Raw genomic sequence first — 25,198 nt, 5'->3', positions numbered from 1 at the left:
TCCATCAATATGACTGCCGCAATTACAGACCTAATCCATCAATACGACCATTGTGATAAAGGTGTCTGCAGAAGAATGATTCCCTGACAAAGTGGAGAGAAATAACAGTGCACTATTCAAAAGCCTTTCAACAAAAGTAGATGGGAATGGATTGATGACACAATCTGACCAGCACTGTAGGCCTCACCCAGTTTGATTGTGTTCTGTGTGACCTGAGGAGCACTTTGCATTGACTAGCAATAAACAATGGCTTTGCAGAGAGCCTTCTAGTTTCTATCAATTCTGAGGACAAACTACAGATCACGGCTTATCATGAGTCTGTTTGTGTTTGGGTTGTTACCATGGTTTGCTGGCACCAGCTTGGCTTGCTATCGCTGAACCACAACAAAGATCAGGAAGTAAGTCACAAAGCATTCTCAAACAGCACTGGGCTCAATCCAAACAGCACTGGGCTCAATCCAAACAGCACTGGGCTCAATCCAAACAGCACTGGGCTCAATCCAAACAGCACTGGGCTCAATCCAAACAGCACTGGGCTCAATCCAAACAGCACTGGGCTCAATCCAAACAGCACTGTGCTCAATAGCAACCAGCTCCCCAGCTGCGCTGTCAGCTCATGCTCTCTTAAAAATAATCTAGTTGCATACAGAACTAAGAACTATACACTTCACACATCCCCCAGCCAACCCCTCTCCAGTGTGTGCTTTACAGGGGGCACTGCTGCCATACTTGCAGGTATGCACGGGATACAATTGCTTTTAAGGGCCTTTTTGGCTCTTGAATACCTTGGAGTAAGGAGTTGTGGGCCAGCTCCATGCTTTCAAATCAGCACGGTAACTCAAAAAGAAAGGAGCTGGCCAATAAACACTGGTGCTGAAATAGCTGTTTTGACATAAGTAGACAGTGGTGAGAGATATAAGGAAAGTCATAGTACAAATAGTAGGCCTATGAGCTCTGTGAATAGAATTCTTACAATGACTCCCTCGCGCAGTGCACATAGCCTCTCTGGACAGGCTAGGCTACACATTACATCTGCACAGTGACGGCTCACACGGAACAGAGCAACACTGGAGTGATGCCATGCGTCAATTTACTGCTTTAATTAAGGGATTCATTGAGATTATTTTAGATTAAATAAAATTTGGTGTGATTTTGACGAGTGGCCAATGAGAGGACAATGTTATATTTTAAAAGGATAGGCTACGAAATTATATACATTTTAAAATTGTGCGCCTTTTGTGCGCACTTTACGCACATAATTCTTGGTGTTGTTTTGTAGGCTACTGTATGTATATTGCAAGTAACACTCACCTTATAATGTCATCGTTGTGGCCCAGGTAAAACTTCTGAGTGTGTTCTCTGGTATTGTAAACCACGCCGACGCCAGCCACGAAATAGACCACTTCTTTGCCAGCGGTGTAGTACAGGTTGTTTCGGCATTGATGCCCCCTGTACCCGTAGATCCATTCTAATCTCAGTTGGCAATGCGGAGCAGTCCGATTCGCCATGATATCTGACAACTTGTTTGTTTAGTGAATTATTCCACCTTAAAGTAGGCTGCACGACAACCGTGAATCACTGACATGCACGTGCAAACCTTATGAGCGCCTCACTGATTAAATTAGAAAAATCCTAACAGATTACATTTTCCTATATCTAGCCTATCATAAAAAGCTTAATTCCTGCATCCTACAGCAGATGTGCACATTGCGTTTTGAGGAAACACCAGCAAGGACACGATACACCTCAGATCCATTCATAGTTTTTGCCTTTAGAAACTGTGTTGCCTGAATTGTTACTATGTTAGCCTACTCTAATTTAGATTGTGGATTAAATCATTATTTTCCTCATAAAAATATATTTTCCCCTCAAACCATGATGTTTTACAAAAGTTCATTTTCTCCACTAAATAACATTACATTGCTTTTCTATCCATTTAAAATGGGTTCCTTTTCAAATGACAACGAAACCAGAGGAACTGGCCAAATAAACAAACAGCAAATGAACACAACTGGTAGAGGATTCGGCTGCTGCTGAAATATAATCCGCACACTAATCCTTAACCGTAACATCAGCCATAGTTACTACGGTTTTATATACTTCCCAAGACAATAACTAACAAATGTACATTTCAAATCAAACAAACACGTAGAAAATAGGCCGAACATGCAATCTGTCTGTTTTCCATTCACAAATCTGGATGGAGTAAATCCGAGAGTCGAACAATCGTGAGAATTACGGATTTTCACGGCAAATCACTCCGACAGAGTACGACCTGTCTTGACAGCCACAGCTGGTTCGCCGCTGTCAGTGTGAAGACGCAGCCAAAATGACAATTCTCTGCTAACTTCCGTGCAGAGGCAAACAATCTATGGGCTTCCAAACACAGTCGCTCACCGCGCGACTCCACGGCACCTCCCGCATCTCATATGGATGGATGAAAGTAGGGATTCCGGGCAGCGAGCGAAAGAAGCCTACTCATATGGGCGAATGGCAGGCGATGCCTTTGATAAACCGTAGTGGAAAGCTGAGCAGAGGTCTAGCACTGTGTTATTCATTGCATATTAATATTAATGTAGTAACGTAATGGAGACTTTCCCCATCCAGTACTTAAACGTAATATGTTTTTGAATAGCCTCTCTCTGGTTTCGAAGAGCTAGTAACCACAACACCCTGCGAGCCACCCCTGCACTGCCGCGGACGTTGAGCGGCCAGCTGCACAGGTTTATGGGTATTGATGTGTTTATGGCTGTGGCATTCCCACTCTCACCCTTTCTCGTTGGTCCAAAACATTTAAAACTACAACTACCAGTCAGCAATGCTAAAGCGCTGTCCAAGGTCCTGAAGACCTACAGATGAGAAAAGACATCGGTTAGGTATGAAAACAGAATGGCAGCTTCTACGATCAGCAATAATTGAGTCAATTCATATGCGTGAAATTTACTTTGATTTAATCATGAAAATTGTAGGCCCTAATTAAAATAAAGAGATTAGACCAAATAGGAACTGACTGAATCAAATAGCAACTGATAAATGTTTTTCTGTAACAAGTTGGATGGTAGATGAAATTGGATGGAGTTGAATCCCAAATAGGAAACTAAATGGGATGTAATACTTTTGCCAGAATAAAAATCATATTATGATTTGTCAAATTTGAGACAGTTGAACCAAAGGGAGAGTCTTCAACTCACATGTGAAACAGGTCATTCACAGACGCATTCTAGAACTGAATATCTCTTGTATCCATCGATCTCAAATCTTAACACCAGTACATTTTCTGTAAAGGGTCTAGCAACCATAATCCCTTACTGATTATTAAGTCCCCCTTTGACTGATCCTCTACTGTAATATCCTTGCATGCTTTTACATTTACATTTTAGTCATTTAGCAGAAGCTCTTATCCAGATCGACTTACAGTTAGTGCATTCATCTTAAGATAGCTAGGTGGGACAACCACATATCTCAGTCATAGTAAGTACATTTTTCTTCAATAAAGTAGCTATCAGCAAAGTCAGTGCTAGTGTGTGTGTGTGCATATAGAACAATAAGTATTCTAGATGGAAACTGAACTGATCTCAAAGGCTAAATGCTAAGTAGAGCATGCCATTGCCAGCCCCTTGAACAGCACTGCAGGGTGACAGACTTCACTGGAGAGCCAGTGCAATCTACCATGCCATTCAACAGGGCCTCCTGTAGGGCTCTCTGTGATTATGTTGCATGTGAGAGGAGTTGGCTGGCTGAGTTAATATTCTTCTAGTTGTGTTCACAAAGACCTTGGGAGAATCTCAATTGCATAGTCCTCTCTCCTCGCCTCCTTCTCAAAACCCTTTGGAGGAGAAGGTCAGAGCGGAGGGACCTCTGGCTCTCTCATCCAATGGGTTTTTAGAAGGAGGCGAGGAGAGAGGATGCGAGGAGTATGCAATTGAGATTCTCCTCTTGAATGACAACTCCCATGGGACTCTAGCAGCCTATCTATTCCTCACCATAGCAACTGCTTGGGGTTTGTATCTCTGCCCCACCCAGCCCAGCCTGTTGCCAGATAGCCAACTCCTCTGACATTTGTTGCCATCAGACCTAGGTTCAAATAATATTTAGGGTATTTCAATTACTTTCAAAGACATTTGGAAGGAAGTATTTCGATATTTTTTATTTGAAAAGACAAGAATTTGAATATTGGAATGTATTTGGAAATACTAAAATACACTGACTCAAATATATTCCCATACGTTTAACCCAGGTATTTGAAAAAAAAGTATTTTAAATAAGTATTTGAAAATACTTTCAAGTAGTAGGCTATTTATAATAAATTATTTGAAAATACTTTCAAATACTTTCAATTCAAAAATACTGAAATACACAGAAAACAAGTATTAAAATAACAAATACTCAAATACACATGTATTTGAACCCAGGTCTGGTTGCCATGCACGCCATATATCATGGATGAGTGATAGAGGAGAATGAATGATAGAGGAGTTGGCTATAGCAAAAACAGAACTGGCTATACTCAGACTATGCTATGCCCCACCTAGCCTAACCATAGCAACAGAATAAGCTTCTATATCAGTGCCAAGCCTAATCTAACTAATACAACTGTTCATGTTGTCATTGTGCTGGGAGTGAGACAAATCACTTGTTATACTTCCTTATGGCTTATCATTTGGTTGATGGCCAAATGTTACTTTGTTATAATACATCATCCCCTCCCACAGTACTCTAACCAGGGCATGCTGCTGGGTGAAAGTCTGTAATAATAATAAGAGATGTTCTGTGGTTTATTTCATGCACTGTGTACTGTATAGAATACAGTATTGTTTGTGTGCAATCAAGTATCTAGTTTTAAGTACTAGACAAGACAACGGTCTTGTTTATTGGTTTATTTGGATCCCCATTAGCTTTTAGCAGAAGCAGCAGCTACTCTTCCTGGGGTTCTGCCTCATACTCCTTGCGACTAGTAAAATAACAAATACTACCGATGCACAAAGTAATTGTGAGTCACTGCTTGAATTAATGCAGTGGAGAATGTGTTTCAAACTGTATTGATTTGTTGAGCACGTGAATCCAAATGTGTATTCTCACAGTGCAAGAAGAAGGATGTTTTTGATTGACCCCAGAAACCTGGTTGTCAGGGTTGATAGAATAGAGCAGGGGCTCTCAAACTTTTTCATGAGAAATTGCCGTCCTTCCGTGACCCAAATTAAGATGAAATAGTGTTTGATTATAGATGTATTCTCATAACTCGTGACCCACCTCTCACATGTTGTGCACAAATTTTTTTACCTCCCTGTTAGTGAGCATTTCTCCTTTGCCAAGATAATCATCCACCTGACAGGTGTGGCATATCAAGAAGTTGATTAAACAGCATGATCATTACACAGATGCACCTTGTGCTGGGGACAATAAAAGGCCACTCTAAACTGTGCAGTTTTGTCACACAACATAATTCCACAGATGTCTCAAGTTTTAAGGGAGCGTGCAATTGGCATGCTAACTGCAGGAATGTCCACCAGAGCTGTTGCCAGAGAATGTAATGTTCATTTTTCTACTATAAGCCAACTCCAACGTTGTTTTAGAGAATTTAGCAGTACGTCCAACCGGCCTCACAACTGCAGACCACGTGTAACCACGCCAGCGCAGGACTCCACATCCAGCTTCTTCACCTGGTGGATCGTCTGGGACCAGCCACCCGGACAGCTGATGAAACTATGGGTTTACACAACTGAAGAATTTCTGCACAAACTATCAGAAACAGTCTCAGGGAAGCTCATCTGCGTGCTCGTTGTCCTCACCAGGGTCTTGACCTGACTGCAGTTCGGCGTCGTAACCGACTCCAGCAGGTGAATGCTCACCTTCGATGGCCACTGTCACGCTGGAGTAGTGTGCTCTTCACGGATGAATCCCGGTTTCAACTGTACCCGGCAGATGGCAGACAGCATGTGTGGCGTCGTGTGGGTGAGCAGTTTGCTGATGTCAACTTTGTGAACAGAGTGCCATAATGGTGGCGGTGGGGTTATGGTATGGGCAGGCATAAGCTACGGACAACGAACACAATTGCGTTTTATCAAGGGCAATTTGAATGCACAGAGATACCGTGACGAGATCCTGAGGCCCATTGTCGTGCCATTCATCCGCCGCCATCACCTCATGTTTCAGCATGATAATACACAGCTCCATGTCACAAGGATCTGTACACAATTCCTGGAAGCTGAAAATGTTCATGGCCTGCATACTCACCAGACATGTCACCTATTAAGCATGTTTGGGATGCTCTGGATTGGCGTGTACGACAGCATGTTCCAGTTCCCACCAATATCCATCAACTTCGCACAGCCATTGAAGAGGAGTGGGACAACATTCCACAGGCCACAATCAACAGCCTGATCAACTCTATGCGAAAGAGATGTGTCACGCTGCATGAGGCAAATAGTGGTCATACCAGATACAGACTGGTTTTCTGATCCACGCCCCTACCTTTAAAAAAAAAAAAAGGTATCTGTGACTAACAGATGCATATCTATATTCCCAGTCATGTGAAATCCATAGACTAGGGCCTAATTAATTTATTTCAATTGACTGATTTCCTTATATGAACTGTAACTCAGTAAAATCTTTGAAATTGTTGCGTTTATATTTTTGTTCAGTGTATAATGTCCTTGTGTAAAGGTCAGATTCTGAGTTGTCAGTTTACTGGTACTCTTGCGCCCTCTTGTGATAGAAATGCTGAAGAAACATCACTGCTCTCTCCCAATATGAGAGACCAGGAGCATCGTCTGCCTCATAATCTCAAATAAATAAATATCCCACACTCCTGTCCCCTCAGGTTGGCTTTTAGATGACTCAAGAGTTGATAGAGTACTCTGCAAAGGGGGTTACTTTGATAGCCACATTACAACCTGTAAACACTTCCAGTCTTCTTTGTGGTCTCCTTTCCTTCATGGCCATTGGTATGAAAGGACGTCTTAATTAAAAGCAACATGGTTATCCCATGGTCGGATTATTTTACCGCTCAATTTTCATCATATGGGATTCTCCTACCTATAGCCCCACCCTACCTAGTCTTGCAAGGTCAAACACGGTATTCTCACATTCGTTTGGAGGACAGGCTTCACCTTACCCAAATAAATTGGGAAACCTAATTGGTCGGCAGAGCTGATGTTTCTGTAGGGGCAAGAAGTGGTACATTAAATTAACAGCAGGCCATCTGTAATCCCTATAATTCATGCCTTCTTACCATCTAAACCATTTGACCAAACTGGTGCCCATAGTATTCAAATTAAATCTTTCTATTCTTCCATTAATATATTGTTTAGCTTTCTGCTATCCTCTTTCCCAGGCGCCAAGTGTCTGGGAAAGAGATTAATTTTCTGAAGAAACGTTTAACACTGGCAGCAATACCTCCATTCGGCCACTAGATGGTGAACAGGCAATTGTGAAAGGGATACAATAATTGAGGGACCCAACAATATCGAGAGTTAGGGAAGGTCTGAAAAATCTATATTGCGTAAATGAGGTGAACGTGAATAGAGGACGCATAGGATTTATTATTCCATAACTTTAATTGCTTATCTGATGTGTTGAAAAACAGAAATGTAATTACTCATCATATTAACATGTTGTTACATAGTAATATCTCTAATTGCTTAGTAATGCGTTTGTAATGGAATAATAGTGTTTGCACTGAATGAGGCATGTCACATTAAAATGTATTACATCATATAGAAGCTGTAATGACATGAGGAATTGTTGCTTATTTGGGTGAAGCTGTAGTACTGAAAACACAGAGACAGATGTAATCTTAAAAGCAATTTAATGGCTTTGCACATATTTAACAGAGAGGGTAAAAGTCTACAGGTACAGTTCCATCTACCTGTGACCTTGGTCCATATTAAACTACATACCTAGAGAACCTGCTATGGAAAACAAGCTTTCTCCCATCATGGCATTGTTGATTGTGCAATATGAAGACATATTTCATTACAATAGTTAGTGACAGAGAAAAGCACACTATTTATCAAATAGCCAGAGAATGTAGCAAAAAGTATAATATGCAGTGCTATAGCCAACAAAAGCAAGCAACCATTTTTCCATAACATTACCTATTCCAGTAAATGCTTTAGAATCCACTTTTCCACTTAACAGCAATGCTTAAAGTGTTTATTGTATTGTACATCACATTTTTATACTTTGAACTCAATACATTTTTAAACATACATTATAATGCAACTCAAATACGTAGGAAAACAAATCAAAAGGACAGAATAATGTTTTGAAAAATTACAGAAATAAACCTTAATCTGTGTTCTAGTCCTTCATGGATATCCAACATTCTGACTGGTCTTAGTAATTTATTGAGCCGGAGTAGTATATGATAACATTGTACAAAAAAACACAAAAAAACATGACTGAAACTTAAAGGAAAACTCCACCCCAATTTTTTTTTAATTAGTCCAATGTTGATACAGTCCCAAAATGTTTTGCATGTCAGCAGTCAAGTTTTCAAGATATTGGCCTTCAAGAAGCAAAGTGTCACATCATCATGATGATGCGTTTTACATCAACATGATGATGTGGCAAGTGAACGCACCATTTGCTTCTTGAAAGTCCAATATCTGGAACCCATATGACTAAAATTTGTCACAGTGACAGAATATTATCCCGTTTTTTTCATCCCAATTAATGTGTCATACTAAGTTTTAGGGGATAAAATGAGACTATATTGAAGCTTATAATGGTTGTAGAGCTTATTATTAGTAAGTGAAATTAAACAGGTTTTTAATTGTTTGTTATAGACAAGTTATACACACAGTTCAAAGCACCGCTGACTTTGCTTTTCAACCGCAAGAATGTCATCTTTCAAAGATAGCCTCACAAAACTGAGGACAGACCCTAGAAACTACATACTATTACAAAAAGAACTGGGGAAAAACAACCAAAGCAACAAGTGAAAAGCAGAGAAATGAGAAAGCAGGAAAACCGAGAGAATATACAAAGAAATCTTAACTGGAAACACTATCCTGTTTTTCAGCGGTGACTTCTGGATGGTTTACAATGGCAGCTGCCCAAAGCATCATATCTACCTTAACATAATTTTTCTTTGTTCCTTATCTTCAAAAAAGAAAAACGGCATATTGTATTTGACCTCTGAGCCCGGCTGTAGGATTGTTAGGCACAGAGTGTGGAGTTTTGGCTCTGAGCTTGCATGCTGGAGTCTGGCTTTAAGAGGAAGAGGAGTAGGGGAAAGAAGAGGAATGGCATTGGGGGGGCTGAGGGGGAGGAAGATCTATTTCTTTTTGCTGAAAAGGCTGAAGCGCTTTTCTTTGTCCTTCTCACGCTTGCCAGGGCTGGACTCGGTTGCCAGGGCGACGGAGGCGGGCAGGGTCTGGGCTCGGCTGGAGGTGGGGGTGCTATGGCTGCTGGGGGTCATCTCTGTCTTATCAGAGGACGCAGCGTTGGAGATGGCCTGCATCCACAAGTTCATCTCCTCCTGCGGCCCAGACGAGGATTTATCAGGACAGACACACATCACAGATCATACCAATACATCGACATTCAGACATCCACATAGAGATAAGGACTAAAGATAGTAAAGTAAACAATATTCACAGGAAGAACGTCACTCACATACACTGTACAAATGTATAGCTAAACAAACTTACATCATCGTTGGCTTGGAAGAGATACTCATTCCCATCTGTAGCTCTGTAAAAGGAAAATAAAAACAGTTGAGTACTAAGTCAAGCGTACTACTGGCTACAGTATGCAATACCTCATCTTCTGATAATGCAAGACACAGAGGGAGCTATTCAGTGCTCACTTCAGTTTGAACACATGTTTCTTCTTCTTGTAGTCGAGGGCGACCTCACACGCAGCGTCATTCAGGCTGATGGGTATCTGGTTGTGGTAAGGGATCCCCTGGCTGGCACTCTTATGGTCTTTGTAGAAGCCCATCTCCCAGTTGTTGATCACGCAATACACATTGTGCCAGGATCTGAAACGCCATACACAAAAAGTTGTCAGTGCAGTGCCAGCAAAATAATTTGTCAGGAATATACACTTTATATACAAAGGTATGTGGACATCCCTTCAAATTAGTGGATTTGGCTATTTCAACCAAAGAATCGAGCACACAGCCATGCGATCTCCATAGACAAACATTGGCAGTAGAATGGCCTTACTGAAGAGCTCAGTGGCTTTCAACGTGGCACCATCACAGGATGCCACCTTTCCAAAAAGTCAGTTAGTCAAATTTCTGCCCTGCTAGAGCTGCCCCAGTCAACTAAATGTTGTTATAGTGAAGCGGAAACATCTAGGAGCAACAACAGCTCAGCTGCGAAGTGGTAGGCCACACAAGCTCACAGAACGGGACTGCCGAGTGCTGAAGCGCGTAGGGCATAAAAATTGTCTGTCCTCAGTTGCAACACTCACTAACGACTGCCTTTGGAAGCAACTTCAGCACAAGAACTGTTCGTCGGGAGCTTCATGAAATGGGTTTCCATGGCTGAGCAGCCGCACACAAGCTTAAGATCACCATGCGCAATGCCAAGCATCAGCTGGATTGGTGTAAAGCTCGCCGCCATTGGACTCTGGAGCAGTGGAAATGCGTTCTCTGGAGTGATGAATCACGCATCACCATCTGGAAGTCTGACGGACTAATCAGGGTTTGGAGGATACCAGGAGAACGCTACCAACCCCAATGCATTTGCCAACTGTAAAGTTTGGTGGAGGAGGCGGAACAATGATCTGGGGCTGTTTTTCATGGTTCGGGCTAGGCCCCTTAGTTCCAGTGAAGGGAAATCTTAACACTACAGCATACAATGACATTCTAGACGATTCTGTGCTTCCAACTTTGTGGCAACAGTTTGGGCAAGGCCCTTTCCTGTTTCAGCATAACAATGCCCTTGTGCACAAAGCGAATTCCATACAGAAATGGATTGTCGAGATCGGTGTGGAAGAACTTGACTGGCCTGCACAGAGCCCTGACCTCAACCCCATCGAAAACCTTTGGGATGAATTGGAATGCCGACTGCGAGCCACGCCTAAATCGCCCAACCTCACTAATGCTCATGTGGCTGAATGGAAGCAAGTCCCCGCAGCAATGTTCCAACATCTAGTGGAAAGCCTTCCCAGAAGAGTGGAGCCTGTTACAGCAGCAAAGGGGAGAACCAACTCCATATTAATGCCCATGATTTTGGAATGAGATGTTGGACGAGCAGGTGTCCACATACTTTTGGTCATGTAGTGTATTTGCCTGTATGTTCCAATGTGCGTGTGTATGCGAAATATGTATGTATGTATCTGTGTGTACCTGCTGGATGCCTTCTTGTTGTGACCCTCCCACTCATGTTTGCGGTGTAGGTAGCCTTCCATCTGGTTGGCTGGGGCTGAGTCCTGGGACTTGGCCGGGAGTGTGGCTGCCTGGCTGGGCTTGACCTTGCATGCTTCACTGGGCGACCCGCCCGGGCTGTGCTCCTCCACCCCATTAACAATGTCACTTTCCTCCCCGTTGTCCTGTTAGAAACAAGTATTAGAGAAGGCTGGGGCAACACACACAGTGGAGCTGGAAGTCAGAGAGTTGGATAAAGCTTCATGCAGGATGAGACGCTGTGTAGAAACATTTAGTGCATTCCCTTTGACTGCTATATGACAACATGGCTTTAAGACAAGTATAGTTACTGTGCATTCAGAAATTATTCAGACCCCTTGACTTTTTCCACATTTTGTTACGTTACAGCCTTATTCTAAAATGGATTAAATTGCTTGTTTTACTCATCAATCTACACACAATACCCCATAATAACAAAGCAAAAACAGGTTCATCCATTTTTGCAAACGTATTAAAAATAAAAAACAGAAATACCAATTATTTACATAAGTATTCAGACCCTTTGCTATGAGAATCAAAATTGAGCTCAGGTGCATCCTGTTTCCATTGATAATCCTTGAGATGTTTGTACAACTTGATTGGAGTCCACCTGTGGTAAATTCAATTGATTGGACATTATTTGGAAAGGCACACACCTGTCTATATAAGGTCCCACAGTTGACAGTGCATGTCAGAGCAAAAACCAAACCATGAGGTCGAAGGAATTGTCCGTAGAGCTCCGATACAGGATTGTGTCGAGGCACAGATCTGGGGAAGGGTACCAAAACATTTCTGCAGCATTCAAGGTCCCCAAGAACAAGGTGGCTTCCATCATTCTTAAATGGAAGAAGTTTGGAACCACCAAGACTCTTCCTAGAGCTGGCCGCTCGGCCAAACTGAGCAATCGTGGGAGAAGGGCCTTGGTCAGGGAGGTGACCATGAACCCGATGGTCACTCTGACAGAGCTCCGGAGTACCTCTGTGGAGATGGGAGAACCTTCCAGAAGGACAACCATCTCTGCAGCACTCCACCAATCAGGCCTTTATGGTAGAGTGGCCAGACGGAAGCCACTCCTCAGTAACAGGCACATGAAAGCCCGCTTGGAGTTTGCCAAAAGACACCTAAAGGACTCTCATACCATGAGAAACAAGATTCTCTGGTCTGATGAAACCAAGATTGAACTCTTTAGCCTGAATGCCAAGCGTCACGTCTGGAGGAAACCTGGCACCATCCCTACAGTGAAGCATGGTGGTGGCAGCATCATGCTGTGGGGATGTTTTTCAGCGGCAGGGACTGGGAGACTAGTCAGGATCGAGGGAAAGATGAACGGAGCAAAGTACAGAGAGCTCCTTGATGAAAACCTGCTCCAGAGCGCTCAGGACCTCAGACTGGGGTAAAGGTTCATCTTCCAACAGGACAACGACCGTAAGCACACAGCCAAGGCAACGCAGGAGTGGCTTCGGTCCTTGACTGGCGCAGCCAGAGCCCGGACTTGAACCCGATCGAACATCTCTGGAGAGAGCTGAAAACGCTGGAGAGAGCTGAAAACGCAGTGACGCTCCCCATTCAACCTGACAGAGCTTGAGAGGATCTGCAGAGAAGAATGGGAGAAACTCCCCAAATACAGGTGTGCCAAGCTTGTAGCGTCATACCCAAGAAGACTCGAGGCTGTAAAAGCTGCCAAAGGTGCTTCAACAAAGTACTGAGTAAAGGGTCTTAATACTTATGTAAATGTGATATTTCAGTTTAATACATTTGCAAAAAAATGTTTAAAAACCTGTTTTTGCTGTGTCATTATGGGGTATTTGTTACAGATTGATGAGGAAAATAAACAATTATCAATTTTAGAATAAGGTTGTAACATAACAAAATGTGGATAAAGTCAATGGGTCTGAATACTTTCCAAACGCACGGTAAGTTGAAAGTGGTATTCTCTACAACTATTGTACTGTAAATGAGAAATAAATATTTCAACACAATATGTCACCTCAATTCCATTTGATGAGGAAAAGTGACTTCATAAAAGAGCCTTTGGATAGGTACAGTGCATTTTGTTCCCCATCCTCTGGCTATAATGCCCCTATGTGTTTCTGTGCTCCTTATAGGTCCTCAGCTCCATATAGGTCCTCAGCTCTTAGAGTTCAGTGCCTGAGGTGAAACTAATCAATTGTTTAACTGCATCTCAGTCTCTTTCTGACTGTTCTCTCTAACCCTCCCACTGGATCACTCCAACTTTCTCTCTGACATCAAGTGCCCTCTATGAGACTTATTTTTTGTGACTTTTACTCTAACTTGACTCTCCAACGATTCAATCTGACTGATTCACCATGAACCTCTCTGACTCTAGACTAACAGCCATCTGATATGAGGTTACACTAACACACTTCGATTCAATCTCACCTGCAATGACTCACTGTTTGACTAACTCTGATTCCGATAATCTAAGCTTGGTTAGAGGAGGGAGACGTTTGCAAATGCAGTAAAAATCTGTAAGCCACCTCAGTCAACCTTTATCTAGAAGAGCTTTGGATTATGGGATTGATTAAAGTGGGCCGGGGTTCAGCTGAGACAGCGAGAGAGAGCATTTCAAAGACATGCACAGATCAGAGGTTAGGACATGCACACCACATTGCCACACAAAATACTGTTGAATAGAGAGATAGAAAGGGAGCGAAAGGCCAAACCAAAATCCCAAACAATTAACACAAATTGTTTGAACTCATTATTGACATTTGTTTCATTATTGTAAAGTGAAGGGGAATGCAAAATTGGCCAGTTAAAATATTATTATTTCACAACACACCCACTCCAACGTATTACCCATTACTGAGCTCTTCAAGGCTGGACCAATCGTGGACACTTTTACTGAGAGCTTGCCAGGCGATGGACAAATCCTGGATGCTTATACAGAGATCCTGCCATTGGCTGGACCAATACTGGACACGAAGGACTGCATCGCTGCCAGGTTTTGCAGCCTTCGATTGGTGCAACGTGGGAGTGATATCTGTCATCACCGCTTTGTTAAATGTTCAGGGTAAATGCTCAAATAGTTTTCGCTTGGGCTGACACTCATATAGGGAATTCTATTATTAATATTCACATCTGCACCCAAATTCTCTCTCAAATATGCTCTCCAAACTGATAATATTAATATAGCTAGACTGATCGCCTCTAGGTAAATACTCTCAGATCAACTTTGATTGACTTGGAGGATCATTTTGATAGTAGTAACTGTAGTTACCTTAGAAATTAAATGACTAAAATGACTAAAATGTAAAATGTAAATTAGCCTTATGCAGAACTACACACACTAATCTTAGAACATTGACCTCTCTCAGTTAGGATGGGTGCCTTTTTACACCAAAATAAAATACTGTAGATTTAATGTCAGACGTCCACTGGATAAATTATATCTACAATAAAATTACATTAAAAATGAAATGCAAATGTGTTGCACATGAATGTGTATAAAACAACCCTGGGATGAAACCATAGAAAATACACAAGGAGAAAACAACAATAACAGTTGTCACTGAAAGTGGAAGGTGATTAACAACAATGATGACATGTAAAACAACATACCAACATAAGACATGAGGACAGAAACAGGGTTATTTTGCAGACAGCACAAGGACAACACAAACAGGACATCCATGGGAAGTGACTGACTAACAAGGTTTTATTGGGGAAAGTGTGTTAGTGGGGTGGGTTCAAGGGTGAAATGATTCAAGGGTGGACCAACACGTAACATAACCAGGGAGGAAATGAAGATCCGATACACAGAGCTACAGTGACATGAAAAATGATATGAGAACGTTAAGGCAGGTACCATAGATCTATTGAGGACCAATGAATGACTGATAGGAATGTGCTTACACCCCTCTACACACACACTTGCCACGACTGGAACAATCCTAAAAACAGAATTAAGACGGTGAAGTGATATGAATATCCCTTCCACATAGTGAAATGAATCATACATAGTGAAATGGTATTTGAGATGGCACTGTATGATAGCGGTATGACATACTGTATGTGCTGTCTGGACGGGGGTGAAGATTATGGACATCTGAGGAAGATACAGTAGCTACTCACTACTTTTGATTTCATATTCTCTTGAATTTTATTTAACTTGTATTTATTCAGGTAAGTCATTGAGATAAAAAATCTATTTTGCAAGAGACCTGGTTGATTTGATCTGGGGCAACTTGTAACCTGAGAGGACTAAAGAATATGATTTAATTGCATTACTAAGTAACCGATTTAAGTCACGGCAAAATGTGTCTGTCTGTCAGTTATTCAGGTTCCACATGGTAAGTTTGTAAATAATAACGTACATAAACAGTATTATCATCAGGGACGGAGATAGGAGGAGAGGAGTGTCGAGCTGAGAGGGGGAAGAGAGAAAGTAAAACAGGGATAGAAGAGAAAAGGGAGAGAGGGAAGGAAAAAGAGGGAATAAAATACTAAAACCTGACAGGAAATAAAGAAAATATACAAATAGAAGTCTACACAAGGGAGGGGGGGGGGTCCTTTTTCATTCCCACACACACATGCGTACATACACACTCATGCAGTGATCATTCTCATTCTAGAATACTTAGTGCTGTAGTGTCCCATTATGCTTCTCTTTCCATCAGCCAATAGATCATTTCAATCTACTAGGAATCAAATGTAATAATGTATTCACTTATTTTTTTAAATCCTTCGCTCAATCTCAAAATTGAGATTTTGGAAATGTTGTACTGCTTTTGAAATAGGGTTGCTTAACTCAACTTTCAACTTTATATCTGGTCCCCTACCATCCAAAATGGTTTAATATCTTATTTTCACCTTCCCATTTAATCTTTGCTCTGCTTATATCTGATCAGTTAATCATCCAGTATGTAGCTGCAGCTACCATGTAGTTACTGCAGAGCAGGTCCAGTGCTCAGCAGTCCTCAGTAGTCCTCAGTAGTGTTTATCAATAAAGGCACCAGTCAGTTTGAAGCAATATGAAAGTATAAAAGATTAAAGCATTAATAACTATCCTATTGACCAAAACAACTCTGATAATCTAGTACCCTTGCTACTGCATTTAGCCATGTTCAGTCCTGCAACATCCGCTGTGATAAAATAAGATTAGGTGAATAGAAAACGGCAATACAGGAAACTGCAATCAGCAAAGCTAATTTGCATTAAATCGCATTATGCAAATAAAGAAAAAGAAATACTCAAGGTAGGATAAGTATAGTGTTTTGTAACAGATATAGGATAAGTATAGTGTTTTGTAACAGATATAGGATAAGTATAGTGTTTTGTAACTGATTTAGGATAAGTATAGTGTTTTGTAACTGATTTAGGATAAGGCTAAACGGTAAATGTGGAATAAGTGTGGAACAGTCCTCTCCCCTTGGGGGGGGGGGGGTGTTGGGGGTCACGGTCCGGCCCGCCCGCCGTTCTTGCCCCCAGTCCCAGTCCAGCGGGTCTGAAAGCTGGTGTACTTTTGATAGGCTGGGGAGCGGTAACTAACCCGAGGGGAGTCCTGGTCCGATGGCAGTCCGTTCTGAGACACCTGCTCACCCTCCCTGTAGGGACAACACACACAGACAACAGTCAGTCTCAAACACCATATTTAAAGGTAGACTCAGCAATATGATGTAAGTGCACAAAGTAAGCAGCAGCTACTCTTCCCGGGGTTCTCAAAAAACATGACAAGTAACAAAACACTGATACACTGATAGACAAGGACAGTCACAAAAAAAAAAAAATACAACCATATACCAACAAAACAACTAAAGAATAATGTGTGTGTGTAGATTGTGTGTGTTAGAGTGTGTCTGTGTGTGTCATTTCACAGTCCCTATTAAGCTATAATGTTTTTCAAGGTAATGTTGCGGTTTACTTGAGTAATTGGAGATGGCAGTTCCAATGCGATTATGGCTCTATATAATACTGTGCGAAATTCTTTATAGTATTTATAAACACACTGGGACAATCATAACACCAGAATACAGCATGGCTGCTCAGTCTAAACACAGACACAGAACAGACACACTAAATAAGTCATGACAAACAGACCAAACAACATTTTAGTATGGCGCTCCAGGCTTTTCTCTCACCTCTGCTGTGGCAATGCTTCGTCCATCTGGGTCTCTGCAGGTGGGGGATTTCTCCTCCCCTCCTCCTCCTCTTGCTGTCTTCTCACTTCCAGTAATTCCATCTACATCACAAACCGACACACAAATCATTAATGACCAACCGAATTAGTCAGATTGAAATTGATCAATTCAAGTAATTTCATTAAGTCAATTTGACTGACAGACAAATGAGATGAGAGAATTGGGGATGGATGCCTAATCTAATTAAAAACTAAATTGAGTTATTGTATGACTGACAGCCCTGTGAGTTGTGAGCACCCCCTGTCCTCTCACCGTAGTCAGCCGTTCCAGCGCTGAGAAGCGCTCCTCCCAGGTGGCAGCTGACTTCTCAAAGGCCTCGTGTCTCTTGATGAGTTTCTCCACCTCGTCCACACTCTGACCCATCTCCCTGCTGGACAGGTACGGCTCCTGGCCCAGCAGCCACGACTCGGCCACACCCGCGTCCCTGCCAAACTGGTGCACCTCCAGAACTGGGCACAGACACAGCTAGTCAGACAACACGGCAGTAGAAAGTAACGGTGACACAGTAGCCAATACGGTGCAACAGACTGAACACTATTTGATAGAATTACCCAATCTTAGCCACTCCCATCTGTCCTCCCACTTGTCAATCATGTCTTTCCTCTTGTCCGTCAACTGTAGTAACTTCTCTTTGATCTGAAAATGGAAGGGAAATTGAGTTTTAACTGAGGCTACCAACACCATACATTTAATGACGCACCACAACACCAGAGGGAGCCATCCGGAGACTGGGGCAAAAGACCGAAACAGAGAGCGGAGGAGGGGGAAGTAACGGTCTCTGTGAGGGTGTTATGACATTGTTGGTCCCTCACCTCCTCTAATGCGTAGTGTTTCCGTGCCAACAGGGACTTGCCCAGCTCGATGCAGTTGGTGAAGCTGTCGTTGCGGGCGTCGATCTCAGCCTTGATGCCCTGGTGGTTGTTCATCAGGAGCTCCACGGATGACACGTCCCTGAGGACACAACAACACAATTAGAGAAGTGACACAACAACACAATTAGAGGAGTGACACAAGACAATTGGAGGAGTGACACAACAATTAGAGGAGTGACACAACAATTAGAGGAGTGACACAACAACACAATTAGAGGAGTGACAACAACACAATTAGAGGACTGACAACAACACAATTAGAGGAGTGACACAACAACACAATTAGAGGTGTGTCACACACACACTGAACATACCAAGGTCCCAATGTCCTTTGGTTAGGTTACCAGGGGTTTAAATGACCCATGAAATGCTACTTACATTGCTAGTTGCCATGCTAGTGTACGTTTTCTAAAACCACAGGTACATACAGTCAAGACAGGATGACCTGACACCCAGTGCATTTCAGTGGACTACAGCTGCTCACATAATGATGTTCCCCCCTCAGGGATCTGTCCGATTACCCTGACCCCCTGGGACCATGCCAATGTCAGACTAAACACCAGGCAGGATAGGGTGTCACTCCTTCAGACAGTGGAAACAGAGCAATGCAATTACTGACATAAACCAAATCTCTCAATTTCTCTCTCCCACCTGCTTTTTTCACCATTCACCTCATTAGCCAATGCATCTTTCTCTCTCCTTTCTTTTCCTCCTGTTTCTCTCTTGCCCTTTACCTGACATCATCATTAGCACCCTGCGTCTGTCTGTCGGTCTCTTTCTCCCGCTTGTCTTTTCCTTCTCTGTCTCCTCTCTTTCCTTCTTTGTCTCCCTCCTTCCTTCTCTGTCTCCTCCTGTCTCTCTCTTTCCTTCTCTGTCTCCTCCTGTCTCTCTTTCCCTTTCTGTCTCCTCCTGTCTCTCCCTTTCCCTTTCTGTCTCCTCCTGTCTCCCTCTTTCCCTTTCTGTCTCCTCCTGTCTCCCTCTTTCCCTTTCTGTCTCCTCCTGTCTCCCTCTTTCCCTTTCTGTCTCCTCCTGTCTCCCTCTTTCCCTTTCTGTCTCCTCCTGTCTCTCTCGTTCCTTCTCTGTCTCCTGTCTCTCTCTTTCCCTTTCTGTCTCCTCCTGTCTTTCTTTTCTTCTGTCTCCTCCTGTTCTCTCTTTCCTTCTCGGTCTCCATGGTAAGCTGCTAGCTGAGATTCAGCTGAGAGGCACAGATAATGGAGGCCTTGTCGACCCTGGTGACGATCACAATTACAGCTGAAACCAGAGCCAGATAAGGGCTTGGTGTGCTGCTGTCTCCCTGAGAGGAGAGGACATTCAGGGAGGCATTGAGTATACACCATTTTCTGCAGCTGCATTTCCAGTTGCTATAAAAAGGACCAACTGTGGGTGGGATACATTCAGCTGAGCCATCTGCCGAAAACCTGAGCCGCAGAAAACCTTGCTTTGGTACAGTGCCACAGCTACAGCATTAACCCATAAGAGTCTAAGCCCTGTCTAAGCTGGGGGGGGGGGTACTACTAAGCTATATGGAATTGTTAAAAGAAGGACATACCAAGGTTCATTCTTTTATTTGATTTTGAAGACCCCTTGAAGTATCAAAGTAAATAAATATATACAGTATATACAATATACAGTACCGGTCAAAACTAGCCATGCTGGTTAAGTGTGCCTTAAATTCTAAATAAATCACAGACAGTGTCACCAGCAAAGCACCCCCACACCATAACACCTCCTCCTCCATGCTTTACGGTGGGAAATACACATGCAGAGATTATCCGTTCACCCACACCACGTCTCACAAAGACACAGCGTTTGGAACCAAAAATCTCAAATTTGGACCAGACCAAACGACACATTTCCACCGGTCTAATGTCCATTGCTCGTGTTTCTTGGCCCAAGCAAGTCTCTTCTTCTTATTGGTGTCCTTTAGTAGTGGTTTCTTTGCAGCAATTCGACCATGAAGGCCTGATTCACAAAGTCTCCTCTGAACAGTTGATGTTGAGATGTGTCTGTTACTTGAACTCCGTGAAGCATTTATTTGGGCTGCAATTTCTGAGGCTGGTAACTGTAATGAACTTATCCTCTGCAGCAGAGGTAACTCTGGGTCTTCCATTCCTGTGGCGGTCCTCCTGAGAGCCAGTTTCATCATAGCGCTTGATGGTTTTTGCGACTGCACTTGAAGAAACTTTCAAAGTTCTTCATATTGACTGACCTTCATATCTTAAAGTAATGATGGACTGTCGTTTCTCTTTGCTTATTTGAGATGTTCTTGCCATAATATGGACTTGGTATTTTACCAAATAGGCTATCTTCTGTATACCTTGTCACAACACAACTGATTGGCTTAAACACATTAAGAAGGAAAGAAATTCCACAAATGAACTTTTAACAAGGCATTCTTGTTAATTGGAACGCATTCCAGGTGACTACCTCATGAAGCTGGTTGAGAGAATGCCAAGAGTGTGCAAAGCTGTCATCAAGGCAAAGGGTGGCTACATTGAAGAATCTCAAATATAAAATGTATTTTGAATGGATTTGTTTAATACTTTTTTAGTTACTACATGATTCCATATGTGTTATTTCATAGTTTTGATAGCTTCACTATTATTCTACAATGTAGAAAATAGTAAAAATAAATAAAAACCCTTGAATGAGTAGGTGTTCTAAAACTTTTGACCGGTAGTGTATATTTGATGAAATATTATTTTTGCCTTACTGCCATTAGCCCATACAAACGCATTGAATAACAGATTCACTACATGGAACAACAACTAGTCCCAAAAAATAATCAAAAAGGAAGTTTGCTCTGAAGTGTCTGTGCTAGATCTGAGAGATATGAGATCAGGAAACATTTTATATTTTTTGTACATGTATTTAACCTCTTATTTTTGGCACTAAACAGTCTCCAAATAAACAGTCTCCATATAAATGTACAGTAATTCCATTCATTTTTTTCAACTGGTACTGGGGGACATTCAGACGAGTCTTGTGAGGTCTGTGGGCGTTTGTGAGAGTCTCACCTATCCACAGAGGGGTCATATTAGTGTGTAGCCCAAACTGTTCGGATGCTACAGACAGAAGTTGGCAGATCGGCTGTACCGACTTCAGACGGGTCCCAAGACACGTGTGGGGGCCGTAGAGCAAAACAGAGAACACCACTGTGTTCGTGAGAGTCTCATCGTTCCATCTTCTTCATAATAGTTTGTAGGCCAAACCGTTCAGACGCTAAAAACAATTTTGTGAGAAGATTATTTTCGGGATGTCTCATGGTCTGACAAACATCGCTCTAGCTCTGTCACCTTTCACCGCATTTGCGGAAGTGCAACATAGGCGGATGCTGTGGATTGAGACGCATTCAATGCAAATCTATAGCTTAAACTGACAGATTTCTATGGGGATTTTTGTATTATGCTAATTCGATTTGCACGGGGGCGCCGACATCAACCTTAGGGGGTTTTAATACAGAGGGTTTTTTAGGGTGAGCTAGTGAGGATAACTTTGTAAATCACAACAATCAGCACAGAACACTGAGGATTAGATACATAAATCCGGACGCGAGCTGTCGACCACAAGCTGCTTACAGAAAACTACAGAGATTATTCGCACCTTGTTTTCTGGCTTTTGTTGGAGAGTCGGTAGGAGAAAAGACATGCACTGAAATAATGGCAAGCTATAAAAAAAATATCAGTCTGAGGCAAAACTGTTTCCCGTCAGGTTCACAGTACCTTGGCTTCTCCTGAGCCTCGATGAGGCGGATGACGTCCTCCATCCAGAGCATGAGGTCTCGCACCATGCTGAAGAAGCGGAACTTGTCGCCGGTGTCGAGCAGTCTGACCCTGCGGCCGTCGCAGGCCTCCAGCAGGGTCCTCCAGGCCTCCAGCACCTCACCCTCTCTCTTTTGGATGTCATCAGCCTTGTCTCCGGCATAGGCAGACTGCAGACGCACAGCATCCTCCTGCAACGTCCTCACCTGGGGAGGGAAAGAGACAAATATGGGTAGACAGATACTAAATGTTTACAAGTCTTGTCTATGATTTACATTACAAATCTGTGAGAGATTCACCTTATAGCTGCATAATTTGTTTAGGCTGTATTAGAACTGCTTTATCCCCCCCCTTACTTTACCAGGTAGTTTGACCAAGAACACAAATCTAATTTACAGCAACGTCCTGGGAATAGTTACAGGGGAAATGAGGGGGTATGAATGAGCCAATTGGAGGCTGATGATTACGTGGCTATGATGGTATGAGAGCCAGATTGGAAATTTAGCCAAGACACCCCTACTCTTACGATAAGTACAAATTGGATCTTTAGTGACCACAGAGTCAGGACACCCATTTAACGTCCCATCCAAAAGATGGCACACACCAATGCCCTGAGGCATTGGAAACTTTTTTTTTTTTTGGGGGGGGGGGGGGGGGTGAGTACCTCCTATTGGCCCTCCCACACCACTTCCAGCAGCATGTGGTCTCCAATCCAGGGACCGACTAGGACCGACCCTGCTTAGCTTCAGAGGCAAGCCAGCAGTGGGATGCAGGGTGGTATGCTGCTGGTTAACTGCCATAGTAGGTCTTTTGGTCTTTCTGGCTGCTGGCGTTATTGTCATACCTGTGTCCCCAGGGCCTGGATGTCATGTTCAAAGGCGGTGTGCATCCTCTGCAGGGTCTCCACTGTGTTCTGGTCTCGGCCCAGCTCCTCAGGCAGCTTCTTGTGTTTGTCCAGGATGCGGTTGAGGATCTCCTTGGCGTCGTGGTAGAACTTGTGCAGCTCGAAGGACGCCGCCAGGATCTGCGTGCGTGTGTCGATTAGCTCCAGCAGGTCGGCCCATGCTTCATTCAGCCCGTCCTTCCACTCCGCGATGGTTGCTGCGTCGGTGTGGCCCGAGTTGATGAGCTCGTCCGCCAACTGGTTGACGGTGTCCACGCGCTCCTGACCGATGTTGCCTGTGTCGCGAGCAAACTCACGGAAACGCTCCTGCAGCATCTGTAGAGGGATATTATCACAGCAAAGTGAGAACGGACATATTCCGCTAGATACTCTGGCAACAGGGGAACATAAGGGGCATGGCTGCACTACATACCGTGACATGTTCGTAGTCCTGTCCCAGCTCATGTGACCCAGCCACCACTTCCCTTTCAGCGATCCACTGTTCCAGGTCATCCACCTCCCTGTTGAGCTGGAACAGACGGAACCTCTCGTCCAGCTTCCCCCTCCTCTCCTCTGACAGGTCCTTGAGCCCGGCGTACAGCTTATCCACCTGGGACTGACGCATGCCGATCCGCTCACTACACAGCAGGAGGAGGAAGCAGGGAGGGGGTTAGGATATACATGAGCCACATGATCCTATCCTCACTCTCTTCTGTGATGCTAAACTGTCAAGCCTTAAATCTCTGGGTGGTTAAATCCTACTTCAACTCAGCAGGAGTGGAGATGAACCTTACAGTGATCTTAAGTTAGGCGTCTGGTCTCTGACTACTCTGGGCTGGGTTTAAACCCTTAACATTCTTTAGTCTGAAATGGGTGGATATGATTATGGTTTAAACTTCCACATTTCACTGGAGGGGGTCTTTAACCCTGAGGATGAGCCCGAGACCCCTCACCTTTCAGGGTGTGCGGCGGCCGTCAGGCCTCTACTTGTCTGGGAGAGCTGGTGGACAGTCTCAGCGTAGTCTTCCACAGCCTGCTCCAGTATCTGGTGCTTCTTCAGCATGGCCACAGAGCTCTGCTCATCCTACACACAGAGAGAGAGAGACAGAGAGAGAGAGAGAGAGAGAGAGAGAGACAGACAGACAGAGACAGACAAGGTACAGAAGCAGACGGTGACTGCACAGACAGTACATAGGCACAGTTTGGTATACTATGATCTATAATTTTGGGAAAACCGCCACGTTATCTCTGTTCTTCTTTGATAAGGTCAGAAAATAAATAACAGTCGCGGTCTTACTCCTACTTACTTTTAACGGTTCCTAAAATCAGAACGGATCATGGCAAAAATTGTTTTAGCTACTCATCTCTGTGTTCTTGGAATTCTCTCCAGACCAGCTGGAGGAGTTTACAAGTTTGGTTGACTCACATGCTACTGAGGAATGTGATTGACATTAGGACTTGATGCAGTGGTACATATGATATATTTTTTATCTATGACACTTGTATGTTTCTGTAATTTAAATGTATGTTTGTCTACGTGATTATTTTATTTTTTGAATGGTGTGTCTATGTCTGTAAGTTGTTACAGTATGTCTGATATTTGTCGCAAACATTGTTCCCCCCCCTGCTGCTGTCTTGGTTGGACCAGGCATCTCTTGAAAATTTAATTTATCATCTCAATATGACTAACCTGGATAAATAAAGGTTAAATCAATCAAAAATACTAATCAGTGTACAGGGCACATTATTGATTAGAGATAGACTAGTCCCACAGCGATCCAGTCCTGTGGTAGGAGAATATTAAGGAGTCAAGGACACAGCCAGCCTACTAAAGGACATGAAAACATGAACGGGAGGACTACTCTCTGCCTACTCACCTTTCACACCCAATATCCCAGCATGCCACACAACCATGTCAGAAGGCCCTGTTTGCCCAGGTCACTGCACACGTCTTTTACCCTTCACCTCGTTTCTCTCTGTGACAAGGACCCACTTCTGCCTGACATACCAACAACTTACTGTCCTACCAAGTGCAGAAATACCCCTTGTCCAGTACCAACCAGCCCTTTTCCTATCCAGCAGCTTGCCTTGTAACCACACCCCAGTTCCTATTGAACTCTGCCCCTCCTAAAGATCCACCCCAACAAACTACTGAAGAG

The 25,198-nt window shown here is 43.2% G+C and overlaps 1 protein-coding gene across 2 annotated transcripts in view; it reads right to left on the bottom strand.

The window, feature by feature from the left end:
• Positions 1-7,790: 7,790 nt before the first annotated feature.
• LOC311111002 (spectrin beta chain, non-erythrocytic 1-like) overlaps positions 7,791-25,198 on the bottom strand; it is a 118,443-nt gene continuing 101,035 nt past the window's right edge. For both annotated transcript variants that reach the window (XM_084153684.1, XM_084153683.1), the window contains 13 exons: positions 23,993-24,123; positions 23,473-23,677; positions 23,001-23,375; positions 22,118-22,362; positions 18,336-18,474; positions 18,075-18,159; positions 17,776-17,972; positions 17,464-17,564; positions 16,875-16,929; positions 11,306-11,508; positions 9,815-9,988; positions 9,657-9,699; positions 7,791-9,484 (listed from right to left, as the gene is read on the bottom strand). In XM_084153684.1, the coding sequence (XP_084009810.1) occupies positions 9,281-9,484; positions 9,657-9,699; positions 9,815-9,988; positions 11,306-11,508; positions 16,875-16,929; positions 17,464-17,564; positions 17,776-17,972; positions 18,075-18,159; positions 18,336-18,474; positions 22,118-22,362; positions 23,001-23,375; positions 23,473-23,677; positions 23,993-24,123 (2,157 nt within the window). In that variant the 3' untranslated portion in view covers positions 7,791-9,280. The remainder of the gene's footprint in view (positions 9,485-9,656; positions 9,700-9,814; positions 9,989-11,305; positions 11,509-16,874; positions 16,930-17,463; positions 17,565-17,775; positions 17,973-18,074; positions 18,160-18,335; positions 18,475-22,117; positions 22,363-23,000; positions 23,376-23,472; positions 23,678-23,992; positions 24,124-25,198) is intronic.

Source organism: Coregonus lavaretus (assembly GCF_964263955.1).
Source record: "Coregonus lavaretus genome assembly, chromosome: 36".
NCBI classification, from domain to species: Eukaryota; Metazoa; Chordata; class Actinopteri; order Salmoniformes; family Salmonidae; genus Coregonus; species Coregonus lavaretus.
Note: the sequence above shows the minus strand (reverse complement) of the source record. Positions and strands in the feature narration are given on the sequence as shown.